At 38.7% G+C, this 19469-nt stretch overlaps 1 protein-coding gene across 1 annotated transcript in view; it reads left to right on the top strand.

Annotated features, from left to right (window-relative positions):
* Positions 1-19469, top strand: part of NDUFAF5 (NADH:ubiquinone oxidoreductase complex assembly factor 5) — a 162349-nt gene that overhangs the window by 137617 nt on the left and 5263 nt on the right. Inside the window, exon 10 of the mRNA XM_053712132.1 lies at positions 15736-15818. Coding sequence (XP_053568107.1) covers positions 15736-15818 — 83 coding nt within the window. The remainder of the gene's footprint in view (positions 1-15735; positions 15819-19469) is intronic.

Raw genomic sequence — 19469 nt, 5'->3', positions numbered from 1 at the left:
AACCTTTGCATTCCATAGATATCAAGCTGTTGTCTTGGAAAGTTCTGTTTTTGGTAGCTATCTCCTCAGCTCGACGAGTTTCGGAGTTATCGGCTTTACAATGTGATTCTCCTTATCTCATTTTCCATGCTGATAAGGTTGTGTTGCGTACCAAACCTGGGTTTCTTCCTAAGGTGGTATCTAATAAGAATATCAATCAGGAGATTGTTGTTCCTTCACTATGTCCTAATCCTTCTTCAAAGAAGGAACGTCTATTACACAATCTTGATGTGGTCCGTGCTTTAAAATTCTATTTACAAGCCACTAAAGATTTTTGTCAAACATCTGCTTTGTTTGTGGTTTACTCTGGACAGAGGAGAGGCCAAAAGGCTTCGGCAACTTCTCTTTCTTTTTGGTTAAGAAGCATAATCCGCTTTGCTTATGAGACTGCTGGCCAGCAGCCTCCTGAGAGAATTACAGATCATTCCACTAGAGCAGTAGCTTCCACATGGGCTTTTAAAAATGAGGCTTCTGTTGAACAGATTTGTAAGGCGGCGACTTGGTCTTCGCTTCATACCTTTTCTAAATTCTACAAATTTGATACTTTTGCTTCTTCGGAGGCTGTTTTTGGGAGAGAGGTCTTACAGGCAGTGGTGCCCTCCATTTAAGCGCCTGCCTTGTCCCTCCCTTCATCTGTGTCCTATAGCTTTGGTATTGGTATCCCACAAGTAATGGATGAATCTGTGGACTGGCTACACCTTACAAGAGAAAACAAAATTTATGCTTACCTGATAAATTTATTTCTCTTGTGGTGTATCCAGTCCACGGCCCACCCTGTCATTTTAAGGCAGGTGTTATTTATTTTTTAAACTACAGTCACCACTGCACCCTATAGTTTCTCCTTTCTCTTGCTTGTCTTCGGTCGAATGACTGGGGGTGGCAGTTAGGGGAGGAGCTATATAGACAGCTCTGCTGTGGGTGATCCTCTTGCAGCTTCCTGTTGGGAAGGAGAATATCCCACAAGTAATGGATGAATCCGTGGACTGGATACACCACAAGAGAAATAAATGTATCAGGTAAGCATAAATTTTGTTTTTGTTCTTCACTTTTGAGGGAGTGTCTTCTGTTAACTTTGACCATATATTTATGATATAAGTATGTGCTGGTAAGGGAAGTCTTTTTTCAGGCTAGACCTAGGTCTATCTGGAATTTTCTTTATAGGTGTTATTTAATTATTACTTTCCCCGAGTACCTCCTCCCTGAAACTATTTTGAATTACAGGGAGCTGTTACTTGACATTTTTTGGTAATACTGCAAAGTGCTGACAACCAATATATTATATAATATATATATATATGTTTATGTATATATGTATATTTGTATTTATGTGTGTATATATGTATTTACAGACATACATACACATATAAACACATAAATATGTATGTATACATAAATATAAGTGCATTGCAGCCCTTTACAGTAAAGTCATTAAAAACATGTTAAATTATATTTATGCAATATTCATATTTAATTGTTATACTGTATATTTACTGTAAATATTTCACATTCCAATGTTCTTCGCATAACAGAATTTGTTTATGTATTTTTGAAAAGATATTCCTATATATATATGTTTTTATATATATATATATATATATATATATGTGTGTGTGTTTAAATCTATACCTACATATATATACTGTGTGTGTATATATATATATATATATATATATATATATATATATATATATATATATGTATATATATACACATATGAAAGTTCTTTCTTTTGTTTACAAGTCATTAAATCTTCCCATTTTTTTTAAAATATATCAAATGGAATTCTTCATTCTTCTCTTTCAGTAGTGTACAGTTTGCTACATTAAAGTGTCTGTTTTATTGTAGTAATAAAAATAGCACTAAGCAGTGGCTTATGCTTAATAGAAATAATTACAATAGGTATTATTTATCATTTTAAAAGGATTTAACTTTTTTTTTTTTTAAAGGGATATGAAACCTGAAAAATGTCTTTCTTTCCTAAGATATGGAGAGTCCACGACATCATCAATTATTAGTGGGAATATCACTCTTGGCCAGCAGGTGGAGGCAAAAAGCACCACAGCAAAGCTGTTAAGTGCCACTCCCCTACCCACATAACCCAGTCATTCTCTTTGCCTCTGTCAATGGAGGAGGTGAAGTTTTGGTGTCCGAAGAAAATTGGATTCTTTCGCTTCAAGCAAGTTTTTGGGTCAAGCAGTTGTCCACGTCAATCTCTACAGTAGAGTAGTGGTGGCTTTAAAGCAGTTAGGAACTTGCAAGGTGGGCCTTGCTGCACTTTCCTGACATTGTGCTCCCCATGTTATAGAAAGCCAGAGTAGGTTCTCTTTTCTACATGCCTCTGTAAGGAGTATGCATCCTTTCATGCCTTGTAAGCTGCCCTCCTGCCGGACAGCTAGATGCAGGTAAGTGCTATTTGTCTTCTAGGTTGGGAGACTTGCACTTAGTATGTTCCCCGCTTCATTTAATTGGGACTTAATAAATCCTGGGTGAGGATTTGATTTAGGCAGGTGGCAGGAACTTATATTGCATGTATTTCTTTCATGTAATTAGCAAGAGTCCATGAGCTAGTGACGTATGGGATATACATTCCTACCAGGAGGGGCAAAGTTTCCCAAACCTTAAAATGCCTATAAATACACCCCTCACCACACCCACAATTCAGTTTTACAAACTTTGCCTCCGATGGAGGTGGTGAAGTAAGTTTGTGCTAGATTCTACGTTGATATGCGCTCCGCAGCAAGTTGGAGCCCGGTTTTCCTCTCAGCGTGCAGTGAATGTCAGAGGGATGTGAGGAGAGTATTGCCTATTTGAATGCAGTGATCTCCTTCTACGGGGTCTATTTCATAGGTTCTCTGTTATCGGTCGTAGAGATTCATCTCTTACCTCCCTTTTCAGATCGACGATATACTCTTATATATACCATTACCTCTGCTGATTCTCGTTTCAGTACTGGTTTGGCTTTCTACAAACATGTAGATGAGTGTCCTGGGGTAAGTAAATCTTATTTTCTGTGACACTCTAAGCTATGGTTGGGCACTTTGTTTATAAAGTTCTAAATATATGTATTCAAACATTTATTTGCCTTGACTCAGAATGTTCAACTTTCCTTATTTTTCAGACAGTCAGTTTCATATTTGGGATAATGCATTTGATTTAATCATTTTTTCTTACCTTCAAAAATTTGACTATTTTCCCTGTGGGCTGTTAGGCTCGCGGGGGCTGAAAATGCTTCATTTTATTGCGTCATTCTTGGCGCGGACTTTTTTGGCGCAAAAATTCTTTTCCGTTTCCGGCGTCATACGTGTCGCCGGAAGTTGCGTCATTTTTTGACGTTATTTTGCGCCAAAAATGTCGGCGTTCCGGATGTGGCGTCATTTTTGGCGCCAAAAGCATTTAGGCGCCAAATAATGTGGGCGTCTTATTTGGCGCTAAAAAATAAGGGCGTCGCTTTTGTCTCCACATTATTTAAGTCTTATTTTTTCTGTGCTTCTGGTTGCTAGAAGCTTGTTCTTTGGCATTTTTTCCCATTCCTGAAACTGTCATTTAAGGAATTTGATCAATTTTGCTTTATATGTTGTTTTTTCTCTTACATATTGCAAGATGTCTCACGTTGCATCTGAGTCAGAAGATACTACAGGAAAATCGCTGTCTACTGCTGGAGCTACCAAGCTAAGTGTATCTGCTATAATTTTTGGTATCTGTTTCTCCAGCTGTTGTTTGTATTGCATGTCATGACAAACTTATTAATGCAGATAAAATTTCCTTTAGTACTGTTACATTACCTGTTCCGTCAACATCTAATTTTCAGAGTGTTCCTGATAAACATAAGAGATTTTATTTTTTAAATCCATTAAGAAGGCTATGTCTGTTATTTCTCCTTCTAGTTTACATAAAAGTCTTTTAAAACTTCTCTTTTTTCAGATGAATTTTTAAATGAACATCATCATTCTGATACTGATAATGGTTCTTCTGGTTCAGAGGTTTCTGTCTCAGCGGTTGATGCTGATAAATCTTTGTATTTGTTCAAGATGGAATTTATTCGTTCTTTATTTAAAGAAGTATTAATTGCATTAGAAATAGAGGATTCTGGTCCTCTTGATTCTAAATCTAAACGTTTAAATAAGGTTTTTAAATCTCCTGTAGTTATTCCAGAAGTGTTTAATCTCCCTGATGCTATTTCTGAAGTAATTTCCAGGGAATGGAATAATTTGGGTAATTCTTTTACTCCTTCTAAACGTTTAAGCAATTATATCCTGTGCCATCTGACAGATTAGAGTTTTTTGGGGACAAAATCCCTAAGGTTATGGGGCTGTCTCTACTCCTGCTAAATGTGCTACTATTCCTACGGCAGATAGTAATTCATTTAAGGATCCTTTAGATAGGAAAATTGAATCCTTTCTAAGAAAAGCTTACTTATGTTCAGGTAATCTTCTTAGACTTGCTATATTTTTAGCGGATGTTGCTGCAGCTTCAACTTTTTGGTTAGAAGCTTTAGCGCAACAAGTAACAGATCATAATTTTATAGCATTATTATTATTCTATAACATGCTAATAATTTTATTGGTGATACCATCTTTTGATATCATTAGAGTTGATGTCAGGTATATGTCTCTAGCTATTTTAGCTAGAAAAGCTTTATGGATTAAACTTGGAATACTGATATGTCTTCTAAGTCAACTTTGCTTTCCCTTTCTTTCCAGGGTAATAAATTATTATTTCAACTGTTTCTGGAAGGAAGGGAACTTTTTTTCCAAAGGATAAAAAATCTAAGGTAAATTTAGATCTAATAATAATTTCGTTCCTTTCCTCACAATAAGGAACAAAAGCCTGATCCTTCATTCTCAGGAGCGGTATCAGTTTGGAAACTATTTCCAGTTTGGAATATATCCAAGCCTTTTAGAAAACCTATAGCCAGCTCCTAAGTACCCATGAAGGTGCGGACCTTATTCCAGCTCAGCTGGTATGGGGCAGATTACGTTTTCTTCAAAGAAATTTTGATCAATTCCGTTCTCAATTTCTGGTTTCAGAACATTGTTTCAGAAAGGTACAGAATTGGCTTCAGTTAAGGCCTCCTGCTAAGAGATTTTTTTCTTTCCCGTGTCCCAGTTAACACAGCAAAGGCTCAGCATTTCTGAAATGTGTTTCAGATCTAGAGTTGGCTGGAGTAATTATGCCAGTTCCAGTTCTGGAACAGGGGCTGGGGTTTTATTTTATCTCTTCATTGTACCAAAGAAGGTCAATTCCTTCAGACCAGTTCCGGATCTATCAATATTGAATCGTTATGTAAGGATACCAACATTCAAGATGGTTACTGTAGGACTGTCCTGCCTTTTGTTTAGCAAGGGCATTATATGTCTACAATAGATTTACAGGATGTGTATCTACATATTCCGATTCATCCAGATCACTTTTAGTGTCTGAGATTCTCTTTTTAGACAAGCATTACCAGTTTTGTGGCTCTACCGTTTGGCCTAGCCTCAGTTCCAAGAATTTTTTTCAAAGGTTCTCGGTGCCCTTCTTTCTGTAATCAGAGAACAGGGTTTTTTGGTATTTCCTTATTGGACAATATCTGGGTACTTGCTCAATCTTCTCATTTTCGAAGAATCTCATACGAATCGACTTGTGTTGTTTCTTCAAGTTCATGGTTGGAGGATCAATTTACCAATCAGTTCATTGATTCCTCAGACAAGTGTAACCTTTTTAGGTTTCTAGAATAGATTCAGTGTCTATGACTCTGTCCTTGTCAGACAAGAGAAGTTTAACATTGATATCAGCTTGTCAAAACCTTCAGTCACAATCATTCCCTTTGGTAGCCTTATGCATGGAAATTTTAGGTCTTAGGACTGCCGCATCAGATGCGATCTCCTTTGCTCGTTTTCACATGCGACCTCTTCAGCTCTGTATGCTGAACCAATGGTGCAGGGATTACTCAAAGATATCTCAATTAATATCTTTAAACCGATTATACGACACTCTCTGACATGGTGGGCAGATCACCATCGTTTAGTTCAGGGGGCTTCTTTGTTCTTCCGACCTGGACTATAATCTCAACAGATGCAAGTCTTACAGGTTGGGGAGCTGTGTGGGGGTATCTGACGGCACAAGGGGTTTGGGTATCTCAGGAGGTGAGATTTCCGATCAATATTTTGGAACTCCGTGCAATTTCAGAGCTCTTCAGTCTTGGCCTCTTCTGAAGAGAGAGTTGTTCATTTGTTTTCAGATAGACAATGTCACAACTGTGGCATACATCAATCATCAAGGAGGGACTCACAGTCCTCTGGCTATGAAAGAAGTATCTCGAATTTTGGTTTGGGCGGAATCCAGCTCCTGTCTAATCTCTGCGGTTCATATCCCAGGTATGGACAATTGGAAAGCGGATTATCTCAGTCGCTAAACGTTGCACCTGGGCGAATGGTCTTCACCCAGAGGTATTTCCTCAGATTGTTCAAATGTGGGAACTCTCAGAAATAGATCTGATGGCTTCTCATCTAAACAAGAAACTTCCCTGGTATCTGTCCGGATCCAGGGATCCTCGGGCGGAGGCAGTGGATGCATTATCTCTTCCTTACAAGTGTCATCCTGCCTATATCTTTCCGCCTCTAGTTCTTCTTCCAAGGGTATTCTCTAATATTCTAAAGGAATGCTCGTTTGTCCTGCTGGTAGCTCCAGCATGGCCTCACAGGTTTTGGTATGCGGATCTTGTCCGGATGGCCTCTTGCCAGCTGTGGACTCATCCGTTAAGACCAGTCTTTCTGTCTGAAGGTTCTTTTTTCCATCAGGATCTCAAAACCTTAATTTTAAGGTGTGGAGTTTGAACGCTTGATTCTTGGTCAAAGAGGTTTCTCTGACTCTGTGATTGATACTATGTGACAGGCTCGTAAATCTGTATCTAGAGAGATATATTATAGAGTCTGGAAGACTTATATTTCTTCAGGATGGTTTAGATAAAGATTTGTCCGCAAGTTTCTTGAAAGACAAATCTCTGCTCTTTCTGTTCTTTTTCACAGAAGAATTGCTAATCTTCCTGATATTCATTGTTTTGTACAAGCTTTGGTTCATATAAAACCTGTCATTAAGTCAATTTCTCCTCTTTGGAGTTTGAATTTGGTTCTGGGGGCTCTTCAAGCTTCTCCTTTTGAACCCATGCATTCTTTGGTCGTTATATTACTTTCTTGGAAAGTTTTGTTTCTTTTGGCCATCTCTTCTGCCAGAAGAGTCTCTGAATGATCTACTCTTTTTTGTGAGTCTCCTTTTCTGATTTTGCATCAGGATAAGGCGGTGCTGCGAACTTCTTTTGAATTTTTTACCTAAGGTTGTGAATTCTAACAACATTAGTAGAGAAATTGTGGTTCCTTCATTATGTCCTAATCCTATGAATTCTAAGGAGAAATCATTGCATTCTTTGGATGCTGTTAGAGCTTTGTAATATTATGTTGAAGCTACTAAGTCTTTCCGAAAGACTTCTAGTCTATTTGTCATCTTTTCCGGTTCTAGAAAAGACCAGAAAGCTTCTGCCATTTCTTTGGCATCTTGGTTGAAATCTTTATTTCATCATGCCTATGTTGAGTCGGGTAACACTCCGCCTCAAAGGATTACAGCTCATTCTACTAGGTCAGTTTCTACTTCCTGGGCGTTTAAGAATGAAGCTTCGGTTGATCAGATTTGCAAAACAGCAACTTGGTCCTCTTTGCATACTTTTACTAAATTCTACCATTTTGATGTGTTTTATTCTTCTGAAGCAGTTTTTGGTAGAAACGTACTTCAGGCAGTGGTTTCAGTTTGAATCTTCTGCTTATGTTTTTTCATTAAAATTTTATTCTGGGTGTGGATTATTTTCAGCAGGAATTGGCTGTCTTTATTTTATCCCTCCCTCTCTAGTGACTCTTGTGTGGAAAGATCCACATCTTGGGTAATCATTATCCCATACGTCACTAGCTCATGGACTCTTGCTAATTACATGAAAGAAAACATAATTTATGTAAGAACTTACCTGATAAATTCATTTCTTTCATATTAGCAAGAGTCCATGAGGCCCGCCCTTTTTTGTGGTGGTTTTGATTTTTTTGTATAAAGCACAATTATTCCAATTCCTTATTTTATATGCTTTCGCACTTTTTTCTTATCACCCCACTTCTTGGCTATTCGTTAAACTGAATTGTGGGTGTGGTGAGGGGTGTATTTATAGGCATTTTAAGGTTTGGGAAACTTTGCCCCTCCTGGTAGGAATGTATATCCCATACGTCACTAGCTCATGGACTCTTGCTAATATGAAAGAAATGAATTTATCAGGTAAGTTCTTACATAAATTATGTTTTTTGGAGACTGAGGAGTTAACCCCTTTATGACATGAAGGGGTTAACTTCTAATTTTGGCTCTTAATTTTTATTTTCTTCCCTGTGGGTCTTTAATAGTTATTCAAGGAATAAGGGACTCGGTGTGGGTGTTTTTGTGTGCAACTCGACTGCCTAGTACTAGCTCAGATTGTAGTATTGCAGTAACAGGCGCCATTGCTCCAGTCTTGATTTTAGTAGGAGGAATTGATTGACTGCTGACGTCGGCTTCTTTTTACTTTGCTGGCTTTTCTTTCGCGCTTTTATGAGGCGCAGTCCATCTCTTCCGGTTAAGTGACGCGCTCTCTCAGTTACAGGAGCGGTGTAGGCTGATGTGTACGAGTGCGACAGAGCTCTGCATTTTTTTCGACATTCGTCTTTTGCAAATGGGCAGGTAGGCGCCTCAGTCAAGGCTGATGTGGAGAGGTCGCTATTAAGGGGAATCCTAAAAGGTTTTTATTTTTTTAGTGTTACTCTCGCTCTGCATTTAAAGTGATCGTAGTTTTTTTATTTTTTTTGAGTGCACATTCGCTCTATCATACTTAAGCTGGGACAAAAAAAGTAGAGCAATAGTACAAAATGTATTTTTTCCTTGCTTAAAGAGACAGTTTTTAAAATTATAAGGGAAAGTTTTTTTCTTTATTTAGTTTGATTATTCCCTGCATTCGGGTCATGGAGCAAGATTCTGTGTCTTTTGGTAAATGCTTGTTGTGCCTCGAGGCACAAATTGTGTTGCCCTTGCAATTTTGCTCTGCCTGTTTAACCACAACTATTGTTGCCCTCTGAGCCTAAAGTCTCCAGGATTATGCTGTTCAGGCATTGCCACAGCTTTCTCCTCAAACATCCCATGCCTCAATAGAGTCACATGCAGTGCCCTGTGGTTCCTCTAAATCTCCTGGAGGAGTTTTTTTGCCTGCAGATTTTGCTGCTCATGTATCTTCAGCGGTATCTGCAGCATTATCTGCTTTTCCTATGCTTCAGGGAAAACGCAAGAGGAAAATTAGAGATTCAGATAGTAAAGTTTCTGTTCCATCTTCTGCTTCTCATGTTGCCCTCCCTCATAAGTCTGATGAGGAGGATACGTCGGTAGCTTCTGGGGGTGAAATCTCAGATCCGGACAGTATAATTCCTTCATCTGATGCTGAAGTTGTAACCTTCAGATTTAAGCTTGAATACCTTTGTGTTTTGTTAATGGAAGTTTTGGCTACTTTGGACGACTCTGATACGTCTGCCGTTGTCACCCCTAAGAAATTTAGTAAACTTAATAAATACTTTGATGTTCCTTCCTCTGTGGAAGTTTTTCCTGTTCCAGACCGTGCAACGGAGATTATTGCACAAGAATGGGAGAACCCGGGGATACCTTTTTCCCCCGTCTCTTGTCTTTAAGAAGATGTTTCCTATCGCTGACTCCATTAAAGATTCATGGCGCACGTTGCCTAAAGTAGAAGGGGCCATTTCTACTCTGGCTAAGAGAACCACTCTTCCTATAGAGGAAAGTGGCTCTTTTAAGGATCCAATAAACAAAAAGCTGGAGGCTTATTTAAATAAGATGTATGTTCATCAAGGTCTTCAAAGGCAACCTGCAGTCTGTATTCCCACTGTATCAAGTGCGGCATCCTATTGGTACAATGCCTTGTCTGTTTCTCTTCAGGTAGAGACTCCCTTGGAGGAGATCCAAGATAGGATTAAGGCTCTCAAGTTAGCCAACTACTTTATTTCTGATGCTACCATGCAAATTATCAAACTGGGAGCCAAGAAATCTAGCTTCGCAGAGTCAGCTGATGTTACGTTTAAGTCCAAGCTTCTGGCACTTCCTTTCAAGGATAAGACTTTGTTTGGACCTGGTCTGGCAGAAATATTTTCTGATATTACGGGTGGAAAAGGTTCTTTCCTACCACAAGACAAGAAAAATAGACCTAAAGGACGTCCGAGTAATTTTCGTTCCTTTAGTAACTTCAAAGGAAAGTTATCCTCTTCCTCTTCCAAAGAAGAATAGTCCAAGTCTTCTTGGAAACCCAATCAGCCTTGGAACAAGGGGAAGCAACCTAAGAATCATGCAGCTGAGTCTTAATCAGCATGAAGGGTTTGCCCCCGATCAAGTGGGATGCAGACTTTCTCTTTTTTATCAAGCATGGATATAAGATGTCCCAAATCCCTGGGCTGTGGACATAGTATCTCAGGGTTACAAAATAGAATTCAAAACTTTTCCTCCCAGGGGCAGGTTACACCTCTCACGATTATCTGCAGACCACATAAAAAGAGAGGCATTCTTGAATTGCATTTGGGATTTTTTTTCCCTGGGAGTGATAGTTCCAGTTCCTGTTCCAGTAGGGGAACAGGGTCTAGGATTCTATTCAAATCTGTTCGTAGATCCCAAAAAAGAGGTAATTTTTCGCCCTATTCTAGACCTAAAGTGTCTCAACAAGTTTCTCAGGGTACTATCCTTCAAAATGGAAACCATTCGTTCCATTCTGCCTTTGGTCCAAGAGGGTCAGTTCATGACGACCCTAAACCTTAATGATGCGTATCTTCATGTTCCCATCCTCAGGAATCATTACAAGTTTCTGAGATTCGCCTTTCTAGACACTTTCAGTTTGTAGCTCTTCCGTTTGGCCTTGCCACAGCTCCCAGAAATTTCTCAAAAGTTTTGGGGGCTCTCTTGGCAGTGATCAGGTCTTGGGCAATTGCAGTAGCGCCATACCTGGATGACATATTGGTTCAGGCACCATCTTTTCAACAAGCAGACTCTCATACAGAGATCTTGTTGTCTTTTCTATGTTCCCACAGCTGGAAAGTGAATCTGGAAAAGAGTTCCCTTGTTCCAGCTATAAGGGTAGTTTTCTTAGGGACCATAAAAGATTCACAATCTATGAAAATATTTCTGACAGAAGTCAGAAAATCCAAACTTCTCTCCTCTTGCCTCTTTCTGCAGTCTAATGTTCGGCCATCAGTGGCTCAATGTATGGAGGTAATTGGTCTGGTCTGATGTTCGCTTCTATGGACATCATTCCCTTTGCTCGATTCCATTTCAGAGCTCTGTAGTTATGCATGCTCAGACAATAGAACGGGGATCATTTGGATCTGTCTCAGAGAATAGATCTAGATCAGGTGACAAGAGACTCCCTCCCGTGGTGGCTTTCTCAGAAGCATCTGTCTCAGGGCACTTGCTTCCAGAGACCTTCCTGGGTGTTTGTGACCACGGACGCCAGCCTGCTGTGCTGGGGAGCAGTCTGGGACTATGGACTCAAGAGGAGTCGGCTCTCCCCATAAACATCTTGGAGTTGAGAGCGATTTACAATGCTTTGATGGCTTGGACTCAGTTTTCCTTAGCCTAGTTTATCTGGTTCTAGTCGGACAATATCACCTCAGTGGCTTACATCAACCACCCGGGAGGAACTCAGAGTTCCTTAGCCATGAAGGAGGTGGCTCGGATTGTTCAGTGGACGGAAGCTCACAATTGCTGTCTTTCTGCCATCCATATTCCAGGTGTGCACAACTGGGAAGCGGACTTCCTGAGCAGACAGGCTTTTCATCCCAGGGAGTGGGCGGAGGTGTTCTCCAGGTTAACCCTCAAGTGGGGATGCCGGAGTTGGATCTGATTATGTCTCGGCAGAACTCCAAACTTCCAAGGTACAGTTCAAGGTCGAGAGATCCACAGGCTGCCCTGATAGATGCTCTGTAGGTTCCTTGGGATTTCAGGGTGGCATATCCGTTTCCTCCTTTTGCTCTCCTACGAGTCATTGCTCGTATCAAACAGGAGGGCATCAGTAATTCTAATAGCCCCTGCGTGGCCTCGCAGGATCTAGTATGCAGACCTAGTGAAAATGTCATCTCTTCCACCTTGGAGGCTACCCCTGAGGAAGGACCTTCTAACTCAGGGTCCATTCTTTCATCCAAATCTCGTTTCTCTGAAGCTGACTGCTTGGAGATTGAATACTTAGTTCTGTCTAAGCGTGTGTTTTTTTTTTAGTTGGTCATTGAGACCATGATTCAGGCTCGCAAAACTGTTACTAGAAAGATTTACCATAAGGTATGCCGTTAATACCTTTATTGGTGCGAATCCAAGGGCTACTCTTGAAAGATTTTTTTCTTTTCTCCAGGAAGGTCTGGAGAAGGGATTGTCGGTCAGTTCTCTGAAGGGTCAGATTTCTGCGTTATTTATTTTGTTGCACAAGCGTCTGGCGGATGTTCCAGATGTACAATCTTTTTGTCAGGCCCTGGTCAGAATCAGGCCTGTGTTTAAGTCTGTTGCTCCTCCTTGGAGCCTTAACCTTTTTCTTAGAGTTTTGCAGCAGGCTCCGTTTGAGCCAATGCATTCCATAGATATTAAATTGCTATCTTGGAAGGTTCTGTTTCTTATTGCTATCTCCTTTGCTCAGAGAGTCTCGGAACTCTCAGCTTTACAGTGCGATTCGCCTAACCTTATTTTTCATGCTGATAAGGCAGTTCTTCGTACTAAATTGGGTTTTCTTCCTAACGTGGTTTCAGATAGAAATATTAATCTGGAAATTGTTGTTACTTCTCTATGTCCTAGTCCTTCTTCTCATAAGGAACGTTTTGTTGCACAACTTGGATGTTGTGCGTGCTCTCAAATCTATCTTGCTATCTTGGAAGGTTCTCTTTCTTATTGCTATCTCCTTTGCTCAGAGAGTCTCGGAACTCTCAGCTTTACAGTGCGATTCGCCTTACCTTATTTTTCATGCTGATAAGGCAGTTCTTCGTACTAAATTGGGTTTTCTTCCTAAAGTGGTTTCAGATGGAAATATTAATCTGGAAATTGTTGTTACTTCTCTATGTCCTAATCCTTCTTCTCATAAGGAACGTTTTGTTGCACAACTTGGATGTTGTGCGTGCTCTCAAATTCTACCACCTACAGGCGATTAAGGATTTTCACCAGTCTTCTGCCCTGTTTGTTTGTTTCTCCGGAAAGGTTCAGAAAGCGACAGCTACTTCTCTTTCTCTCTGGTTGAGAAGTATAATACAGATTGCTTATGAGACTGCTGGTCAGCAGCCTCCTGAGAGAATTACGGCTTATTCCACGAGGGCTGTCTCTTCTTGGGCTTCTGTGGAACAGATTTGCAAGGCTGCAACTGGTCCTCTCTACATACTTTTTCCATATTTATACTTTTGCCTTGGCTGAGGCTTCTTTTGGGAGAAAGGTTCTTCAAGCGGTGGTGCCTTCTGTTTACCTTTGCCTGTCTTGTTATCCCTTCCTAGTCATCTGTGTCCTCTAGCTTGGGTATTGTTTCCCACTAGTAATTGATGACGTTGTGGACTCTCCATATCTTAGGAAAGAAAACAAGATTTATGCTTACCTGATAAATCTATTTATTTCTGGATATGGCGTGTCCACGACCCTGCCCTTTAATTTAAGACAGTTATTTTTTAATACACCTCAGGCACCTCTACACATTGTGTTATTCCTTGTTTCCATTTTCCTTCGGTCGAATGACTGGAGTTTGTGGGTAGGGAAGTGACACTTAACAGCTTTGCTGTGGTGCTCTTTGCTTCCTCCTGCTGGCCAGGAGTGATATTCCCACTAGTAATTGATGACGTTGTGGACTCTCCATTTCCGGAAAGAAATAGATTTATCAGGTAAGCATAAATCTTGATTTTGTGACCAAGCAAACTATTTTAAAAACGTTTACAATTTACTTCTATTATCAAATTTGCTTCCTTCCCATGATATTCTTTGTTGAAGAGAAAATAGTCAGGATCTTCAGCTTATGTTCCTGCTTTTCAACAGAAGATACCAAAGGAATAAAGAAAAATTAATAAAATAAATAAATTATACAGTTGCTTAAACTTGTATGCTCTTTCTGAATCGGAAAGAAACATGTTTGAGTTTTTATATCCCTTTGACTTCATTTGTGCATTGTCTATTACTTCATGTTACAGCCCTACAAGGAGACTGTGGTCTCTACAGGAAGGCTAATTTAGCTTTGATGTAATAAATTGTCTAGATTAAATTGCCTTTATTTACCATTTAGATAATGCTAGAGATAATATGTCTGTTTTGCTCATGCTCAGAAGAGGCAGAATGCATCTTAAGTTCCAAAAATTACTGCTCTCTTCTTGGCTGCAAGCACTGGCTACAATGAGAAATTCTAAGTGCTAATTTGGCAAAAAATAAGTGGTTTGCTTTTTTATTTTTGAACATCTGTTTTTTAAGTTTTACTTTTATTTGACATATTTGTTTTTATTATAGGAGCACTGTTTAATATCCCTTCAAATATTTTTTTTTCTCCCTTTTACATCAGTCTCAAAGCCTTCAATGTCAACCTATTTTGTGATTTGAGAAACAACCCTTGGAAAGAACATATAACCTTAAAGGGCCATGAAAGTCAAAATTTTACTTTAATGGTTCATATAGAGTATTCAGCTTTTAAAAGTTTTAAAAGACTTTTTAGTTTACTTTGTTCTCTTGGTATTTTTTATTGAACAGCATACCTAGGCAGGCTCAGGAGCAGTAATGCAACTAGAGTACATGCTGACATCACTACAAAACCACATCTCACCTTATCCTTGAATGTGTGGCCATTCTATGCTGACATGTGCACTGTTGCATCTCATAACTTACTTATGCATAGCTCATGGTGATGAAACTTTACCTCAGAAAATGATTAACTTGAAAACAGTATAAGCTGTTTTACAGAGAATGTATTAGGAATGACACAAACTAGAAACAAGAGGAGTTTTGTTCAACACCTGCAATAAAAGAGTAAGAGAGTGCCAGGATAGGTTTAGAAATCATCTACTCGTTTCTTATATTATAGTTCATAGCGTTAATTTCCTTCTGTATGTCTCAATAAACAGCATTACCTGTTTTATTGTCCTTAGATATGTCATTGAACTTCATAACTTTATTATATGAGCTAAAACAATGTCTTTTTTTTAAAATAATTATTCCTCTCAATTTGAATGTATTGGAGTGAAAGTGTCTCCTCTGCACCTTGCTTTTATTTACTGATGCACTGTACTGTGTTTTCCTTTGTATTTTCTGGTTCTTGTAATTGCAATATTGGTTTTTTCTTCATATTGTGACTTTGTGTTATTCATGCATTCCAGCTTGACAAACATTAGCAAAGTAAATGCTTGGTATTTTGTAATAAACAGCATTGATCGCAAAATTAGTACATTCAGACTTTAACAATGTAGAAATCCAGCAAAGAAGTAAAATTATTCTCTGCTTAATTAACACTGCAGATGTAGTGTCCATATTTTTGGCTCTGTCTCTGATAAACAGACTTGCTGCAGCCCAGATGGTATATCTTGCACAATGGCAATTGAATTGTTATTGTTTGCTCACTGGTAGATAAAATACACAAATGGATCCATCCCTAAAATATGTTCTTATTTCCGCTAGAAATGTATGGGGAAGAAGACGGATCTGTTCCTGCAACATTTCAAATCTTTTATATGATTGGATGGAAGCCACATGAATCCCAGGTAATAATGAAGAATAAAACTACATAACAGGTGGTATTGTAATTCCTTGTGTACCAAAAAGTGATTAATAAAACATAACGTAGTTTTAATTAAACTAAACTTAGTTTTAATATTTTTGAGGGAAAATAGTTTCTTACGTGTTAAAACAACATTAAAGTCATTTTTATATATGCATTTTTGTACATATCAACAATTAACGGGCTATGTTAACCATATGCTAAATCACTTTAAAGTGATATCTTACTAGCAAATGTCAAATGCACATCTTCATGTAAAAAAACCGAAGATAGTGGTACTTTTAATATCCTGTCCGGATGTTTTTTCCAGGACTTATAAGGAACTGCGCATCTGGCACATGCAGGAATAGTCACCTAATTTCTCTCCTCAGTTTAAATGGACATTAAACACTCAATACATTTTATAAACATAGTATTGTGATTATTTTCCACCTCCCTTTAGTTGTATGTGCTGGGATGTTAACATCTTTCACTGTATTCCAATGTTGATGTGTTTGTGCAGCAACTCTCCTTCAGATACCCGCAGAGTAACCTCATGCCCATGATGGCAGCACCCATGATTAGAGGGAGGTGCATGAAATGTATTTGTTTAGTGTCCGTTTAAGGAAGATTACTATTCCACAACATTATGGTAAAAAGATGGTGACATGACTCGCTGTAGTGAATTATGTCCACTCGAAGGAAGATTACTATTCCACAACATTATGGTAAAAACATGGTGACATGACTCGCTGTAGTGAATTATGTCCACTCGACAGTTGTTATATGGACCCCATAGTGAATATTCGTAAAAGCCCTCTATGCTTCATTCCTGTAGACCGGACATTCGCTGTCTGTCTGTCACTTGGTTTGTGCTCCTATGGAAGCTCTTATAGGACATGCCTCCCTCAACAAATTTAGACTGGAAACAGTCCAGACTGTCTCAAGAGAATGAACCAAATGTAATAATTTTTGCACTATTTATTTAGGTGGCCACAGGTGCCCAGGAAATCATTATTTAAAAATTGTAAACAACCATAAAAATGACTAGGACTATATTTAACACCTATGCTAATGTAATCATATTAATAAAAAAAAATATAATAATAGTCATACATAACCTCAATGAGAACACACTGAAAACAGTATAAAAGGATACTAATATTATTAACATGGTAATATAAATATATCAGGTAACTTTGTATTTATTTTAACCAGGTACAATAGCTATTAAATAGTTAAGAACTATTTAATAGCTAAAATAGTTAAAATAATTTCAAAATTACCTGTAAAATAAATCCTAACCTAAGTTACAATTAAACCTAACACTACACTATCAATAAATTAATTAAATACAATACCTACAAATAACTACAATGAAATAAACTAACTAAAGTACAAAAAATAAAAAAGAACTAAGTTACAAAAAATAAAAAAATATTTACAAACATAAGAAAAATATTACAACAATTTTAAACTAATTACACCTACTCTAAACCCCCTAATAAAATAACAAAGCCCCCCAAAATAAAAAATGCCCTACCCTATTCTAAATTACAAAAGTTCAAAGCTCTTTTACCTTACCATCCCTGAACAGGGCCCTTTGCGGGGCATGCCCCAAGAAATTCAGCTCTTTTTCTTGTAAAAAAACACATACAATACCCCCCCCCCAACATTACAACCCACCACCCACATACCCCTAATCTAACTCAAACCCCCCCTTAAATAAACCTAACACTAAGCCCCTGAAGATCTTCCTACCTTGTCTTCCCCTCACCGGGTATCACACCGATCCGTCCTGGCTCCGATATCTTCATCTAAGCCCAAGCGGGGGCTAGACATCCATCATCCGACGGCTGAAGAAGTCCAGAAGAGGCTCCAAAGTCTTCATCCTATCCGGGAAGAAGAGTAGATCCGGACCGGCAACCATCTTCTTCCAAGCGGCATCTTCTATCTTCATCCGATGAGGACCGGCTCCATCTTGAAGACCTCCACCGCGGACCCATCTTCTTCCGACGACGACTTCCCGACGAATGACGGTTCCTTTAAGGGACGTCATCCAAGATGGCATCCCTCGAATTCCGATTGGCTGATAGGATTCTATCAGCCAATCGGAATTAAGGTAGGAAAATTCTGATTGGCTGATGGAATCAGCCAATCAGAATCAAGTTCAATCCGATCAGCCAATAGAATGCAAGCTCAATCTGATTGGCTGATCGGATCAGCCAATCGGATTGAACTTGATTCTGATTGGCTGATTCCATCAGCCAATCAGAATTTTCCTACCTTAATTCCGATTGGCTGATAGAATCCTATAAGCCAATCGGAATTCGAGGGACGCCATCTTGGATGACGTCCCTTAAAGGAACCGTCATTCGTCGGGAAGTCGTCGTCGGAAGAAGATAGGTCCGTGGTGGAGGTCTTCAAGATGGAGCCGGTCCTCATCGGATGAAGATAGAAGATGCCGCTTGGAAGAAGATGGTTGCCGGTCCGGATCTACTCTTCTTCCCGGATAGGATGAAGACTTTAAAGCCTCTTCTGGACTTCTTCAGCCGTCGGATGATGGATGTCTAGCCCCCGCTTGGGCTTAGATGAAGATATCGGAGCCAGGACGGATCGGTGTGATACCCGGTGAGGGGACGACAAGGTAGGAAGATCTTCAGGGGCTTAGTGTTAGGTTTATTTAAGGGGGTTTGGGTTAGATTAGGGGTATGTGGGTGGTGGGTTGTAATGTTGGGGGGGGTATTGTATGTGTATTTTTACAGGAAAAAGAGCTGAATTTCTTGGGGCATGCCCCGCAAAGGGCCCTGTTCAGGTCTGGTAAGGTAAAAGAGCTTTGAACTTTTGTAATTTAGAATAGGGTAGGGCATTTTTTATTTTGGGGGGCTTTGTTATTTTATTAGGGGGCTTAGAGTAGGTGTAATTAGTTTAAAATTGTTGTAATATTTTTCTTATGTTTGTAAATATTTTTTTATTTTTTGTAACTTGGTTCTTTTTTATTTTTTGTACTTTAGTTAGTTTATTTCATTGTAGTTATTTGTAGGTATTGTATTTAATTAATTTATTGATAGTGTAGTGTTAGGTTTAATTGTAGGTATTTTATTTAATTTATTTATTGATCGTGTAGTGTTAGGTTTAATTGTAACTTAGGTTAGGATTTATTTTACAGGTAATTTTGTAATTATTTTAACTATTTTAGCTATTAAATAGTTCTTAACTATTTAATGGCTATTGTACCTGGTTAAAATAAATACAAAGTTACCTGTAAAATAAATATAAATCCTAAAATAGCTATAATATAATTATGATTTATATTGTAGCTATATTAGGGTTTATTTTACAGGTAAGTATTAAGTTTTAAATAGGAATAATTTATTTAATAAGAGTTAATTTATTTTGTTAGATTTAAATTATATTTAACTTAGGGGGGTGTTAGTGTTAGGGTTAGACTTAGCTTTAGGGGTTAATACATTTATTAGAATAGCGGCGAGATTCGGTCGGCAGATTAGGGGTTAATAATTGAAGTTAGGTGTCGGCGATGTTAGGGAGGGCAGATTAGGGGTTAATAAATATAATATAGGGGTCGGCGGTGTTAGGGGCAGCAGATTAGGGGTACATAGCTATAATGTTGGTGGCGGCTCTTTGCGGTCGGCAG

Source organism: Bombina bombina, chromosome 4 (assembly GCF_027579735.1).
Source record: "Bombina bombina isolate aBomBom1 chromosome 4, aBomBom1.pri, whole genome shotgun sequence".
In the NCBI taxonomy this organism is placed as follows: domain Eukaryota; kingdom Metazoa; phylum Chordata; class Amphibia; order Anura; family Bombinatoridae; genus Bombina; species Bombina bombina.
This window is presented reverse-complemented; position numbering and strand designations above follow the sequence as displayed.